General features: G+C 42.1%; 1 protein-coding gene across 1 annotated transcript; it reads left to right on the forward strand.

The window, feature by feature from the left end:
* Window positions 1-2,803: 2,803 nt before the first annotated feature.
* LOC115776311 (uncharacterized) lies at window positions 2,804-7,738 on the forward strand. Its single transcript, XM_030723935.1, has 3 exons — window positions 2,804-3,440; window positions 5,835-6,711; window positions 6,824-7,738. Exons 2-3 carry the CDS (start codon window positions 6,247-6,249, stop codon window positions 7,349-7,351), a joined length of 993 nt encoding a protein of 330 aa, XP_030579795.1. The 5' UTR covers window positions 2,804-3,440; window positions 5,835-6,246; the 3' UTR covers window positions 7,352-7,738.
* The last annotated feature ends 3,700 nt before the right edge of the window (window positions 7,739-11,438 follow it).

The following is an 11,438-nucleotide window of genomic DNA, read 5'->3' on the forward strand; positions in this document are numbered from 1 at the left end:
ATCCACTGCTAGAGACAGACAATCATCATATGGAGGTAAACCATTAAGAACACTTGAGGAAGATCTGAAGCTAGGTGATGGGGGTGAATTTTTTTTTTCTTTTGAAGTATTTTCTTATATTGTATAGCAACATCTGAAGAAGCATCTTGTGAACGTGGGCTAGGACAACCAGCTGCCAGATGGGAGTCCCAGTTTGTTCCAGAGACTGTCCAGAGTGAAGAAGAGTGTAAGGAAGCCATCGCACTGATTAAGTATTCAGCCGATGAGGACACAATCAAGAAAGTGAAGCTCACATTTGACTTCCGACGCAACATAATCCTCGACCCACAACAGTCGAGCAAAGTACTCTACGTCTCTCCACGTTTCAAAGATGTCAAAGGCTTGGTAATTATTTAAATAATAATTTTGACTGTTTTGACAATTTCACAGTTTCTGGAGAAATGGACGACCACATTCAAGGTTGAAGGGTTGAAGTCCCACCTGAGCTACTGTAATAATGTAAGGGAGTAAATTTGTGTATTGAGATAAGACCGCCCTAAAAGTGTTTCTAGTAATGTGAAAATATGGATAGAAGGGCGGGGTTGTTTTGGCAGCCCCCAGAGAACTGTCATGGAGCCATTGCATGAGGATCAAACTAGTGTGGTAGATAGTGAATTGGGAGCATCCTTCTATGCCCACTGGCCCTGATAACAGCAGGTACTTTGTTTAACTTTGTGCTTCAATAAATCCTGGAAACAAAACCTGCTCATCTCCAGTGAGTTTTTGTAAAGTGTGAAGTTACTATCAAGGTGCACTGGTTTGCACTGGTCTCACCTCCGCCTGGTAAGATGGGCAGCGGGAGAGAGCCGCACCACGACCCGACATTTGGCACCCCAGATGGGACCCTGAGATAATTTTAAATGATTGAGAGTCTGGGGTACTCTTATGTGAAAGGGTAAGTTATTCCAGAGATTAGATGCCACCACTGTGAAGGCTCTGTTGCCTCTGTTTTCTGCCTGGATTTAGGCAGACTGAAGTGTAGTTGGTTAGTAGACCGCAGATAGGAATAAAGGGTTTCAAAAGTTCCGTTAAATGACCAGGCGTAACAAAGTAGCAGCTGATTACATCTAACATATAAAGAATTATAATGGTTTAAAACAAGAGGTAATAAAAGCATAAAGTACTCTCAAAGTCCTGTGATGGGTTAGGCTTCACTGTACTGACGAGTCTAAATGAAAAGAAGCTCAATTTAAAAACAAAGCTAATTTGTTTATCAAATTTTGAAGCAGCAACATAATGATAATAAGAGACTAAAAGACCAAAGCACTGTCGTACCCATAACAGGTGGGGTTATCCCAAATAACATCATTTCTGTGTTGTTTTCATTCAGTTTCAGAAAGTTTATCTCCTACTATAACCGCACATCCCTGAGACAGGTTACTAGTGTCTGCACAGAAGCATAATATTAGCTTCTGACTCTGATGTAGTTCAGATAGAAGCTGTACAAAACTCGACATGAGTGACTACGAGGGGTTACTGCATGCAATATCAATGCCAATGTAAAATAGACTGAGTATGGTTTGCCTTCTGAAACATGAAAGAACCAACCAAGAAAGACAACTGTAGACGCCATCCATCTGGTAAACACTATAAAGTTGGGAAAAATAAAGAGAAAAAATATTTTTAAAAAAAAAGCAACTTAACAAGAAGGAAGGGAGTTCAAAGCGAGGTGGAAACGCAGGCCTGTTCTCGAGCATTTCATCGGTTCACTGAAACCGACACCAGCACGAGCAGAAACGTAGTATGTGAGGAAACGAGAGACGATGTATTAGAGATGGACATTAAATGACTCCAGTCATAATTCAACAACTCTCTGACTAAAAATTAGTTCCAAGAACAGGAGAGGCCAAGTGTTTAATGTGCTAGTCATAAATAACTTAGGCTGTAACTAATGATTTTTTCTATTATCAAAATCAATTAATTACGTAATTTTGTTTATTTTATACTTGCTGGTCTCATTCTGTTCTCTTCTGTACTTGAGCTGCGGTAATGCACAAATTTCCCCGTTGTGGGATCATTTAACTTTCATTTTACCTTTTTGTTTTATTTGAGATAGGAGGCCCGCTCCTGCTGCTCCTAGCCCAACACCGGGGAGAGGAGAGGAGGCATGCACAGTGGGAGACACGGCCACGACGGGTGGCGAGGAGCCGGGAGTCAGTGTGTTTCCAAAGCTGACTGGGGTAGCAGTGACAGCGGACAGAGGGGCCACAACAGCTGTTAGGCCACTCTGCGCGGCGGCGGCAGGAGGAGGAGAGGCCGGGCTGGAGCTGCAGTGCGCACCGCCAGTGGCCGAGTGTCCCATCGGCAGAGAATTACCCAAAATCGGCAGCTGCGAGGCTCCGCTGCTGGACTCCTCTCCAAAGCTGTTGAAGGAATGAATGTAAATATGCTGCACACTATACATACCATAAATATAACAATTTAAATAGAAATATAGCATCAAGTAGCATATTGCAGAATTAATCCTCATAACAAGGTGAAAGTGTTGAAATAACTCTGTACAGCAGACAGAAATAAGACTGCAGAGCAGAGAAACAACAAAATCACATGCCGGTGAGTTACTGGAAAAGAATGTGTGTTCTGGTCTGATGTTTTGTGTCTACAGGACTCAGATGAGGCCGTTAACAGGCGACAGTGAAGGGCACAGAAGGAGGAACTGATAAGCTGCTACATGCTTGCATATTTCAATAACTGTGTAACCGTGTCAAGTCTGTGTATAAAAGTTGAACTAAGATAGAGAGCAGATTCAGACTTGTGTGAAGCTGCACCGACTGCATCAGGCAGCTCCAACAATTCTGACCCAGATACCTCATCTCTCTATGCCCTTTTTGCAGGCAAATTTATAAGCACTGAAAATCTCTGACCCAGATCTGGACTCCTGCCCTCTGATCAGACATCGTTCGGACCAGAACCATACTCACCAAATATGGGACCCATCACCTCCACCTCACAAGAGCCTCAACACTGCGCTCTCCTGTATGGAGACAGACCAGATAGGCCACTCAGAGCAGAGGCCTGAAGTGTGACAACCGTCACACTGAACTGAGCGTCATGTGCAACATGTGCAGGAGATGGTTAATCAGCAGAGGAAGAACCAGAAGAAAAAAGGACAAATAAGATGCTGACAGAGAACAGCAACATTGACTCTGCACTGAGCAGTTGCCACTAGGTAAAGTGTTGCCCGAGGGAGAGGACGAGGATGTGGAAGAAGACGGGGTGATTTTTTCCAGGTGCGTCGAGATGACAGATGTTACAGCTGCAGCCTGATGACTCATTGGCGACATGAATGTCTGCAACTGGTGAAGGGAACACGGATTAACCTGACTGTGTCACACTGATTGGAGAGGAGGACTCCAGACAAGTCAGATGAGGGCGAGTTGCTTGATCAGTGGAGAAGGGAAGTGAGATATCACCCATACACACACACACACAACTCACACTCATTACTGGCGCCTAACACACACACACACAGCCTGGCACACATAGAACAATCTGCTCAGCAGGCTTCCTGTAACATATTATTTTAATGCATTTATGTACAGTTGCATCAGGATTGTATAAGAAAATGCCAATGCTGTATTTAATTGTAAATGGGGAAATTTTTCTTTTTTGGTTGATTCGGGAGCAACAAATTCTACTGTCCGTGAATATGCATTATTTGTTTCATTTAAGTTAAGTGGGCGCCACATCTATTCAATGTCCGCATCTGGGAATACAGTTAAATAAGTTTTGCAGTGCCAAGCTCTGGCAAAACAGAGTCAGGACAACTGTTCACCCAGTCTTTTAGTGTCTAAAATGTTTTAGCTTTCAGGAGTAAAATTAGTCCAACTTTGTCTGATTATGTCTACCAGTGGAAACTAAGTCAAAACTCATTTTCCAAAAAAATTAGATGAAGTACGCAATTTGGTGAGTCCTAATTCTGATTTTATGTCAAAGTATGATGTAGGCCCTATTAGGGACTGTGAACCTCTTATCAGACTGAAACCTTCTTTTTGCCCTTGTTAAAAACAATATCCTTTCAAACCAGAGGCTGTTGCTGGCATAACACCAGTATTTAACTCCTTACTGGCTACTGGAGTTATTGTTTCATGTCTTGCTTCTCCTGTTTGTATTCCTCTATTTCCTGTGGAGGAAAAACAGGGCTGTTGTGGCCAGAGCTCCTACAGTACCTAATCCACGTACTATTCTTTATGGCTCCTCTCACAGATCTCCTGATGGTGTCATCCATGTTGGCTCTGTTTCTCTACACAACCTTTTAATCGCTCTTTTTCAGAGATTCAAGCCTTTGCTACTCTGGAGGAGCGTCGTCTTTGAGCTAAGTGTACCTCCACCCCTCGTGGATGGTTTCTTCAGACAAAAAAAAAAAACCTTGTCTGCCTTCCCTTGGTTTGCAAAATGGAGTCATGGGTCAGACCATGTCTCCAAAGGGGGAATACTAAGAATGATACTTTGAAAAACAAACTGGCCAAATGTTGTGAGGGGACAGGACTTTCTTGGGTTAAATGTAGCCCAGGTGACAAAACTGACTAATGAAAGGAAAATGGAATTAATAGGAGTGTATGCTTAAATTTCAAATGCCCTACTGCACTTGAATGCATCGTTCAGTGTATGCGATCCTACGCTGTTCAGCAGCCAATCAGGAATCACGCTCAGAAGCGTAGGGTGAAGTCGAGGCGCAAATGGAGAAGGTAGCTACATGCTGAAGGGAGAACATCTCGGTTGATAAAGTGAAGAGAAAGCCAGAAGCAATTAGCTTACTTGCTGCGAGTTCAGGAGAGAGTGATTCGGCAAAGGGAGACGAGTTACAGCAGCTGGTTTTGCCGTTCACGTTGGGAGCTGTGGATGAGCCGAAGCTAACAAACTCCGTTTGAAATCCAGAGCAACGGTCAGGTTTTTTTGAGTGGACAAGAAAACCAGTCTTGAGGACCCAGCGAGACTCCGATCCAATTCGATGGCGAGCTAAAAGGACTTTGGAGAAAGACCCAGATCCAGAGAAGGAAAGAGTCAAGTACACACATATACACATACAGACCATTCAGATAGACTCAGCATACCCAGTACACCTGCAACACGGGCTGTCTTTCCCATAAGAGACTCAGACGGACAATTTCCTTTTTCATCCCTAGTGGGACTTGTGCACAATTTTCTTTTTTTTTTGTTTTGGGGTTTTCAGTTAATTGATTGTAAGCCATGGCAAATTTTATTTTTATTATGTAACAATATAAGAGTTGCTACTCAATTTCATCTCTGTGTTCGGCTCATTATTACTGCTTTATTCCTTGGCTCCACGAACCAGGTTCTTCTGATCTTAGGCCCACAGTTGTTCTATCAGTTATCTCACTATTAAATGTAATCTGCTCTCGTATCTCGGGAAATTGGTTACATAAGGCTTTGTTATTAGTGAAAATGTACAGGCACATAACACCATCAGAATTAGGACTTACTCCGTATGAAATAGAATGGCATGCTTTTATTGTTATTATATAGGATGTACGATGAGATTGGAGGGTCACTCCTGTTTAGTGCCATGTAATACAAAGTCAAACTCACTAAAATGAAAATAAAATAATCTAATATAATCAAAATATATATAGAAAATAAAATATATTAAATACAGAAAATAAGAGATGTATAAAATATATACACTGGTGCATATTCATTCATAAGAAATATATTCATTGTAAGAGAAGGCAGAAGAGAGCTGTGATTTGAATGAGTGGATGAGGACATTTCTACAAAGCAAATAAGTAACCAATGCTAATAAACTGCCAGAAGCATCTTCTTTCTCTTCACAGGTGCCACTGATACAGCCAGGAGACTGGGTGCTGGTTAAGGTCATCAAATGGAAGTGCTGGTCGAACCCGAGGTGGGACGGCCCATATCAAGTTCTACTGACCACACCAACAGCAGTGAAAATCGCTGAAAGGTCTACGTGGATTCATCTGAGTCACTGCAAGAAGGTGGAGCCACTTACTTCGGAGTAAAGGTGGAAGTCTGGTTACAAAGAGGGAAATTCCTTATAGTGGTTTTTCCGTCTCAACCCAGTGAAGAAAACAAGTGATCCCTACTCCTTTAGAATGGCACCCTTCTGCAGCTTCATAACTATTCTCAGCGTGAGCGCACTGCTAGTTTTAGGAGGAACATCTTCATTAAATTACACCCAGTACCCACATGAAAATGCAACCAATGAATGGTGGCAGTTAATGAATGTCACAGCTCATGTTAATAATTGGACAAATTGTTATGTGTGTGCACATGTCAGTGGCAGGACACAATACTGGACTGAGGCCTTACAATGTTAGCTGGGAGCGCTCATGGTGCCTCTATGGGTTGGCTACACATCCAGGGAGAAGAGCTAAATGGAGTGAAGCAAATTTTATTATAATTCTTAATGTAAAGGGGATAAGTTCTCCCATTAATAGTAATTATTCCACGCTAACAGATTTGCTCACTTGGCATCAGGTAGCCACCCCCCTGTCTGAGGTGCTAATGTTGAATCATTTGCCAGAGAAAGCTTTTCCAGCATGTGTTATAGCAAATGGAACCACCAAGGTGGGTAAACTACCAGCTACTCTTTGTAATGCTACCTATTCCTACTGTCCACCAACAGATGGACGCTGGAGAGCTGAGTCAGTGCTCACGAGTAGCACCAGGACCCAAGGGAACAAGAGTGTTAGTGGACTGGTATTTCATCTGTGGTCACAAAGCATACGTGTCCCTTCCCTCAGGTTGGGGAGGCCTGTGTAGTGTTGCATATGTGTCAGATCATGTCTTTTTCATGCAGTACCAGGCCAGTCATCCACATCACAAGATGAAGCGACAGGTTGGAGAGTGGCTCACGAGCCATTCAGAAGTCCCAGAGGAGCTCCAGATCTGGGGAGTCGGAGCGAAGATTGCCCAGTCTATCTTTCCAGGAATTGGACTGGGATTTGTGCGTGACCAAGTGGAAATAAATCACTATGCACTCTTACGTCTGGTAAATACAACCATAGCTCTAGGACAAGGAACTTTAAAAGAGTTAAGTTCACTCAGAGCAATGGTGATGCAAAACAGGATAGTATTAGATCTTTGGACAGCTTCCCAGGGTGGAGTGTGTAAGATCATTGGTAAGACATGTTGTACTTACATCCCAGATGAAGATAATGCTGGTGGAGCCATAAGGGAGGCACTCGATAGACTGACTGAATTACAAAAATATGTACAGCAGCACACTCAGGAAAGCCAGAGTGATTGGTTTTCCTGGCTAAATGCAGGAACTTGGTGGCAGGTATTGTTGAAATGCCTGACTCCTGTTTGTGTGTGTTGGTGTTGATTTGTGTGTTTACAATGTGTATTCTGCCCTGCATCAGATCCATGATAACAAAGATTTTCACAGGTTATGTTGTGTCATATTTGCAGCTTCAGATGGTCGACCAAGACACTGACAACCCTGGAGATATCTTGTAAATATGTAAATATTTGGCAATGAATGAAACCCACACTGAAAATGTGCAAGCAAGTGGTGTGGTAAAAAGGTGCCAGAGAAGTTATGATAAACAGGGGGGAAATGTTGGAGTTATGGTATAAATTCCATTCTGTTTATTATGAATTATCATATCTTCTGTTTGTATATTTTTATAAGTTGTTTTATGTATATATATGTGACCCAGGTCAGGTGGGAGGCCCAACCTACCACACACTCCAAAAAGGAACTGCCGTAGGCGTGCATTCAGTGAAATACAAATAAAACTTTATTCACAATATAAAATAAACACGTGTCCGGGTACACTCCAAGTTAAGCAACAAACATTAAAAACCACGTACCGATCAATAGGATAAAAAATAAAATAAAACACCAAGAAGATAAAAAAAAAAACGTAATAAAAACCTACGGCTGTTTCAGTCGCCAGCCGTCCTGTCATAAAAGGGAAAAAAACAACAATTACACTGGGAGAGGTACAGTATATCCTACAGTTAGTGTGGACCCTGCTACACACAATAAAAACACAGGTTAACTTAAACCTCCATGCAAAAAAAGGGCAATTCCGCTAAATTGGCCTATCTGATTTTTTACAATGCTGATCCCAAGATAAGTGGTTTTAGTTTTGTTTTGTACATTATGAACATGATTAGCGTCAAAGTCCTTAAGAGGGAATAGGTCACATTTCTTCAGATTTAAGCAGTGTCCAGAAGCTGCAGAGAATAGATCGATTATTTGGATAGCAACAGGGACTTGGGTAATATCTTCGAAAATAATGTAGTATGTAGTAAAATTTCTCTGTTTGCTAGGAAGATACCTTTTAATGTGCTATTTTTAAATGAGTAGAAAGTAGTTGTATACATAAAATAAATAAATAAGAAGATACAGGGGAGCCTTGTCAGATGGCCCGCTGTAATTCAAATGCATTTTTAAGTCTGATCGAGCTGTTACCGTTGGAGTACAGTTAGCAGTTAGAACTGTTGGTTCTAACTGCTTTACAAAAAAATTCACCAACTCTGAATCACTCGATTGTTTAAAATGCCTCAAATGCTTTATAAAAATCTAAGAAGAAGATCAAACTGTCATCAAGACACAGGAATGAAAACAAGTCATATATTATTAGAAATATGTCTCTTCCACATGAATCCCAATTATGTTTCATCAAAAATTGGATCCAGAACATTTTTAAGCCGTTGAGAAAGTACTGTACCAAAAACCTTATAATCAGTGTTCAATAATGAAATGGGTCACCAGTTGTCAATGAGTAGACGGTCTTTTTGAGGTTTTGGGATTAATGTTATCAAGTCTTGTGTTAGTACAGGAGGTAAAGTTTCCTGCTCCACACTTTCTAGTATCACCTTCAGTAAAAAGGGAGCTAGATTTTCTATAAAGGTCTGAAAAAAATTCTGCAGCGAGACTACCAACTCCAGGAGATTTATTAGTTTTAAGTAGTGATGGGTCGGTCGTGAACGATCCGGCTCTTTGAAGTGAACGACGGGAGCCGGCTCCTGATAGTGAGCCGTTTCTTTTTTCTTTTCATTCGTTTCCTTTTTTTTTTTTTTTGTGGAAGTCGCACGTGATTGGTTAAGATGAATGGTAGGATATGATCGTCTACACTGAGTGGGAGGGCAGGGTCCACAGACACACTGCACAGTGAGTAAACAAACACCAGAGAGGGAGGGGCTCCTGCAAAATTCGCTCGGAGACATGAAAGAGTCAGAGGAAGTTGAGCGTTACATAGAGGCTACACACAGGAATGGTGAGGAAAATGAGTGACGGAAAGCGTAGCAAAGACTGGACACATTTTAACCTTATACCTCCAAACATGTCGAACGAGACACCACGTACTTCAAAAGTGCCGGTGTTTGTGGACGTCCGGTCACAAATACCATAATACTACTGCATGACTGTGAAGTGTAATTTCTGAGCTTTCAGGAACCGTTTGAATTTTTTCGATAGCAGGAATGGTCGCGGAGTTAAGGTGAAAAGCCAGCTGATCAAGTTCCTTTGACCAGCTGACTCTGCGGTGAGCCTATGTCTTAATCAGCTGTTCGCGGCTTGTAAGGTCAGGAAACCCGCGCTTCAGCAGTGATCGCCTGGCGTTAAAGGATTATTCTGATAGAGTGTAGACTGCAAATTTAAAATTTAATATCGAGCAGGCTGCACAAACAACCTACATAGGTATACTGTATATGAACTGTTCATCCCTCAGTGTAATTAGAACAAATCAGGGCAGGTCATCAGGCAGGAGAAACAGGATCAACTCCTTTAAGGCCCTTTGTGTTTCTGATTTCCAATCTTTTGTTTCAGAATTTGTATTTGGAGCACTCTATTATATGTTGAGTATATAAAGAAATGTTTGATATAGGCCTAATGTATGTTTTTACATTAGTAATTAGTTTTACACTTTTTTTTTTTTAATTAAAATCTAAGGAGCCATTTGGGAGCCAAAAGAGCCGGCTCTTCTTTGGGAGCCGAGCCTAAAGAGCTGGCTCTCTGAAAAGAGCCGGAATTCCCATCACTAGTTTTAAGACGTTCAACAGCATAAGTCACTTCCTGTCAGGGGCGTGGTGGCCATCGGGAGGTTCGGGAGTTTTCCCGAATGGCTGGTCATTTTCAGGCCAAACCGGCCAGTGATCAGAATTTTTTTTTTTTATCCAATTAAGCACGGCAGCGCTCGCACGGCCACAAGTGCAGACAATGATGGTCGGTCGCGAACGTTTCGGCTCTAAGAGCTGGCTCTTTTTTCATCAGGAGGGGCTACAAATAGTGATGTCTCGTTCTGTGTCGAGGCTTCGAAGCATGTATTGAGTAATTGAAGGAGACTTTTGTGAAGCGCGTGGCTTGTGTCGTGACGTGCGAAGCCTCGCAAACCGGCTGTACCACGTGAGTGATTCAGGAAACGATTCATGGGTTTGGTGTGCGATTCGAAATATAAGGGGCAGCGAAACGCAACGCATCCCCCCTCACAGACTGTGCTATTGGCGACTCTTGCGCGTTGGTTTGCAGTCTATTTGAGCTGCTTCTTTTTTGGTGATGGAACCAGCCAGAAAGAGGAGATTTTCCCTGTTTGGGAACATTTTCAGCTGATCTCCCAATAATGTGTGCGCATAGTAATAAATTATTACCCCAGCATCACCTGTATGGAGGACCAAAACTGACATAATCAGAAATAAAAGCAGAAATATATATATAGGGTATATATCTTGTTTTTCCTTTTCCTTATACACGCGTTTTCATCAAGAAATGTATATATTTGTTTTGCCTTTTCCTTATACAAGCCTTTGTTCTTTTTACATTTCCTCGTCCGCTTTTCCTTTACCGCACGTACTTCTGCCTCATTATGCAAATGAGGAAGGCGGCCTTCTTGCTCCAGCTCCTCTACTATTGGTCAATAAACAGGAAGGAGCAGGATCCATGTGCAGATCGATTGTGCATGCCTGCACCTTTGACTTCAGTTTAGCAGCCCCGCAAAGTTCGGCAATATCCGTAACTGACACACTCGCAAGCAAAAACGACTCCAAGGCATCAGCGAGCAGCAAATATCCAGGTCTCCCAGCAGTTCTTGTGTGGTACAGACTTGTGCAAGCGACACGCCACCTCCTCCAAAATCTGGAGAACTAATGGGTCAGCTTCAATATCCGTGTCTGCAGCTAAATGCAGTAGCCTCTCATTCAAAAATATCTACACTAAACAATAAATAGTCGTCACTGACAGTATTACTTTCAGCTAAGCTAGCAAGGTGACTTAATTCTTCTGCAATTGTCAGAGACCTCCCTGGAAAATTCATGGATGCTCATCATCTTTATGATATAGCGAAAGGTAAGGTTAACAATAACAGTATTTACGTGTTAGTGATTTCTGATTAAGTCAGTTTTGGTCCTCCATACACCTGTGCCCTGTGAAAGTGTGTTTTCTGAAGCAGGTGAAATCGTTTCAA

The sequence above is a fragment of the Archocentrus centrarchus genome, unplaced genomic scaffold, assembly GCF_007364275.1.
Source record: "Archocentrus centrarchus isolate MPI-CPG fArcCen1 unplaced genomic scaffold, fArcCen1 scaffold_30_ctg1, whole genome shotgun sequence".
NCBI classification, from domain to species: Eukaryota; Metazoa; Chordata; class Actinopteri; order Cichliformes; family Cichlidae; genus Archocentrus; species Archocentrus centrarchus.

Excerpts from the sequence above, each read along its gene's own strand:
- LOC115776311 (XM_030723935.1), top strand. The coding sequence starts at position 6,247 with ATGTCACAGCTCATGTTAATAATTGGACAAATTGTTATGTGTGTGCAC. Across the intron at positions 6,712-6,823 it reads GGACCCAAGGGAACAAGAGT|TACCAGGCCAGTCATCCACA; the intron begins GTTAGTGGACTG and ends TTTTTCATGCAG.